General features: G+C 37.2%; 1 protein-coding gene across 1 annotated transcript; it reads left to right on the top strand.

Annotated features, from left to right (window-relative positions):
• Positions 1-1,219: 1,219 nt before the first annotated feature.
• On the top strand, positions 1,220-2,278 carry LOC122059446 (pathogenesis-related genes transcriptional activator PTI5-like). The gene has a single exon (XM_042622231.1). It carries the CDS (start codon positions 1,406-1,408, stop codon positions 2,030-2,032), a length of 627 nt encoding a protein of 208 aa, XP_042478165.1. The 5' UTR covers positions 1,220-1,405; the 3' UTR covers positions 2,033-2,278.
• The last annotated feature ends 2,229 nt before the right edge of the window (positions 2,279-4,507 follow it).

Consider the following 4,507-nt stretch of genomic DNA (forward strand, 5'->3'; position numbering starts at 1 on the left):
GGGGGGGGGGGAAGGGGGAGGGGGAATGTGTGAGATATTGGATACCAAACTAACAAGTTAATATATTAATAAGTTTAGCTTAATTACTAAGCTAAACTTATTTTTTTTACTAAGCTTGACCAACTTGGAATAGAACATAGTAGTATTGATCTTCATCAATTCTGAGTTGATTCTGTTTTTATTTATCTTGGAATTAATCAGAATCATCCCAAAATTGGTTCGTAATAAAATTAGTTGATTCTGCCTTCTTATGTGAGGAGAGGGAAGATGAGGACCAAGAAGCTTGAACTCGAGATCTCCAAATTGGTTGAACTTTTATAACACCACTCTTTATCAACTATGCTTGAAAATTGTCCTCAATCCTCACCAATAAATTAAAAAAAAAAAAAAAAAAATATTGATTGCTCTAGTAAGTGGTTCAAGAGGGTTAATAAGTTTACCCTTGCTTACGAAAGCACTAATAATTCGGTGGTTCAACAATAAAATTCACCAATTACAAGTTAATTCTTTGTCTTCTCCAATGATTGTAACTTGTCTTTCTAGGAAAGGAAAAAAAAAGAAAAAGCATGTTTAAGTTTTCACATAAATGTTTATCCATAGAAAAAGCTTCTTCAAACTTCAATAATAATGGTGACTTAAGCACTTCCCCCACACCATCTACAAATAAATAAATAAAATAAGGAAAAAAGAATTCTGCCAGTGGTGTTGTCTGTCTTAATACCCAGACATAGGCGGATGCAAAAAGACCACAACACCCCCTTGCACTAAAGATGTTTTTCTCGCATTCTCTCATTGGGCCTATATGCTGATGTTTTCTACACCAGACTGGCAAGATTCTTCTCCTATAAAATAAAACTAAAAATAATAAAGAAGCCATATCGTTTATCCCCAATTCCTAGTTTTTCTTCTAAATCTGGTCTTTCCACACCAGGTAGCTCACTTTCTCACCTCCTGGGCCCTTTTGGTGACGTGCAACCTTCTAGCATAAAAGAAAATGAGACTGCACCAAATCTGGAGTCAGTCGTTTTTTTTGTAAGGAATCTGGAGTCAGTCAATAGATATAAAAAGTCAAGTATAGAAAGAGATGGATTGAAGGGGCAATGGCATGGTCGATATATCCTTAAAGAATCAAGTGTGAATTACTAGCATGAGTCATCACAACCCTCCAAATCAATTAAAAAGATTAGCCTCTCTCCCAATCACTTCCTCACTTCCTCTCACCTTCGTTTTCTCTTTTTGCTACCAAAACAAATTATTAGCCCACACCTCTGCCCCTAAATTCTAAAGCTAAACCCCACAGTCCATACAAATAGAGAGCCACCCAGACCAGGAAATCCAAAATCCAAGATCCTAAATCCGAAGAACAAAGGAGTGTGAATTGAGTTGAAGCCATCAGGCATCAGCCATGGTTCCTTGTTTACAAGGTATGGATAGTGAATTACCTCTTAATGAGAATGATTCACAAGATATGGTTCTATTTGAAGTTCTAAATGAGGCTATGGCTATCAGGAACCCATGGCTATTACCTTCCAGAGACACAGTTCATCACAATGGATCCGTCGGCCCTGAACCCACCAGGCATGTCGGAAAGAAGCACTATAGAGGCGTAAGACGCCGGCCGTGGGGGAAATACGCCGCCGAAATCCGTGACTCAACGCGACACGGTGCGCGTGTTTGGCTTGGTACCTTTGATACTGCAGAGGAAGCTGCTTTGGCTTATGATAGAGCTGCATTTAGGATGAGGGGCGCTAAGGCTTTACTGAATTTCCCAGCTGAGGTTCTTGCTTCTGAATCTGTTCATCATGGAGTGAAGAAGCCCAAGGAGGGCTCCGGCTCCGGCTCCAGCCCCAGCTCGACCTCAAGTGAGATCATAAAGGTGGAAGAACAATCTGAATCGGAAACCGGTTCAGTTGTGGAATTGCAGGATTTGGGTTCAGATTACTTGGAGAAGTTGTTAAAGTTTTCTGAGATGGGAGAAGGGTTCTCTCCTTCTTCTTCTTCTTCTAGTTCAGTAATCAATCCTGAAACTTGATCTGAACTTGTTCTGTTTTCTTCATTTATTGGAGTAAAGAGTGTTTGAAGGATTTCTTTTTTTTGTATATAAAAGGAATAGTAGAGAGGCATTCGTTGTCTGCTGCTCTGCCACAGCCCACAGGCGAACAGAGGCAGAGCGCTCATAAGAGTCGTGGAAGGGGTCACAGCAGATATGCAGTAGTGACTTCTTTGTAGTTTGTAATAGAGATCAGGGTAAATTCATAATGGCTTTCCTTCTTTTCTATTTTTATTCTTCCTTATTTGTATTTGGTTGGATTGTACAATTTACTTGGGTTCTACTCATTGCATCCAATTCCCATTCTGCTCTGTTTTCATCCAATTCCAGCTGATGAACCCCTCGAACCTGCCCCATTTTACGGTTCAGGGCTAAAGGTAAACCCCAATTATACATAGCTACACCAAACTCATATAACAGATCAGTCATGAGGAGATTCAAACTAGAAATGTCTATTAACACACAAAGCCTTTAGATCAGTGGAGCTACACCCTGGGTGTTGAAGCCTTAGTTCTACTTGACAACGGCCTTTTTATGTTCCCCACACCCATGGATGATTTAGGGTTGGTATCGGTATCTGTATCTGTATCAGTATCAGTATCAGTATCTCTAGATACCAATCTAGATTGAATCGGTGGGTATCGGTCGATTTTGTCCCCTTTTTTTATTTTTTTAATAAGTACTAATTTTTTACTATTTTACCTCTATAATGATATAGATAACCGATCCAAATTAGTCAATGATCATGATCGGTCTCAGCCGATACCAATCTGATATGGCGGATACTTGAAACCATGCCCACACCTGCTTGAGCATTAAAATAAACTCACTACTCACTAGCTATAGGAAATAACCTCCTGATTTAAAGAAATAAAAAGTTTAAGAACAAAAATTATGATACCTTTTCCAGCCTTGTGATTGGAGAGGCTGTCAGTTGATGGGTTTTATTCTGGATCTGATCCACTTTTGCCTGTTAATAAACGGATTTGGGCATATGCTATAACATGATCCAAGATCAGGATCAAGTTGAAGTTGGAATAAAAAAAAGAAGGTGAGTAGTTAATAATCCACAAACAAAATAATAATTTTTTTTTCTTATTTTTTTAGGGTATAGATGTCTCTATGAGAGAGAAAGGTGATGTGACAATTATGAACCTTGAATATTTAAAAAATACTCTAAATAGGTCACATGTCAAATTTCAGCATCAAATTCATCTATTTATGTTTCCATAATCTATACTCATACATGTCTATGCAACGTTCTTAGGTTTGTGTATCTTCTTGGTAGTATTGGATTTTTTATGTTGTATCTTGCCCACTCACCTTTTTTACCCACGGATCACCATCCACCAAAGACATTTCCAAAAGAAATTGTTCACTTCAAACTCACAGTGATTATCGTTTAAAAAAAAAAAAAATTCATAGTGATTATTAGTCAGACATATAAATATAGGTGCATCTAGTTCAATTAATGTTCATCCAATTATTAATACGGGGTACCAATGACCCATAATTGGCTTTAGGGTCAGTTACAAGGTCTTTTCCATTAAATTATAAAGATCGAGTTTTCCTACGATCACGGTGAATGGGAATTATTCATTTGTTAAGCAGGCCCTAAATGTATGCGTGGATTGGGGGTTATGGGAAGGTTCTAAAACATATAGAGGTTTGTGAATCCTAGAATGAAATGGTGAACCTCACTGCCGAAGAAGAAAAACTCATCCCAAATTATAATAACCTAATTGTTTTCCATAGGGTCTCCTTCATTTCATGCAAGAGGAATCACAGAGGGTTATAGCTCCATGTTTAGTCATTGGTTTTTATAATTCTTTGAAGAATCCTTTGTTTTGCAAAATGGTGGAAAAACTTTTCCAAACAAAGTGAAATTATAATAATACTAAATATATTCTTTGACCAATTTGTCATATTCAAAAATTTGTAATTTCATAATGTCAACATGTGGTAATATATATCAAGTGGAGAATGTTGTTTGATGTGACCTATGTTGCCACATCAACATAAGAGTTCTAATATGTGATTGCAAGAAGTTTGGGAGTAGGATTATAATTCTCATCTTACTTAATGGATAGATAATTAAAATTGAGAACCCAAGGGGGTAGCATAGTTGGTGAGCAACGAACTCGATACGAATCGTATACTTGAAAGTCTTAAGTTTGACTCCCACTAAATACACCTTAGGCCGCTTGCATGAAGGTGTTTAGTGTTCTTCACTACTTTTAATGAAAGTTAAATGGTTCTCATTCAACCCTAGTATGACTCGATCCATGTGGTTGTAAGGTCAGTATGAGCCCACGGAACTGGTTAGGCCAAAGGTCTAGATACTCATCATTAGCAAAAAAATAATAATAATAATAATTATAATAAAAGATAATGAAAATTGAGTTCTAGAAAAAAAATGGGTAGGGTCTTGACCTTGCAACATGAGTTAAATAGAGG

This window comes from Macadamia integrifolia, chromosome 13 (assembly GCF_013358625.1).
Source record: "Macadamia integrifolia cultivar HAES 741 chromosome 13, SCU_Mint_v3, whole genome shotgun sequence".
Classification (NCBI taxonomy): domain Eukaryota; kingdom Viridiplantae; phylum Streptophyta; class Magnoliopsida; order Proteales; family Proteaceae; genus Macadamia; species Macadamia integrifolia.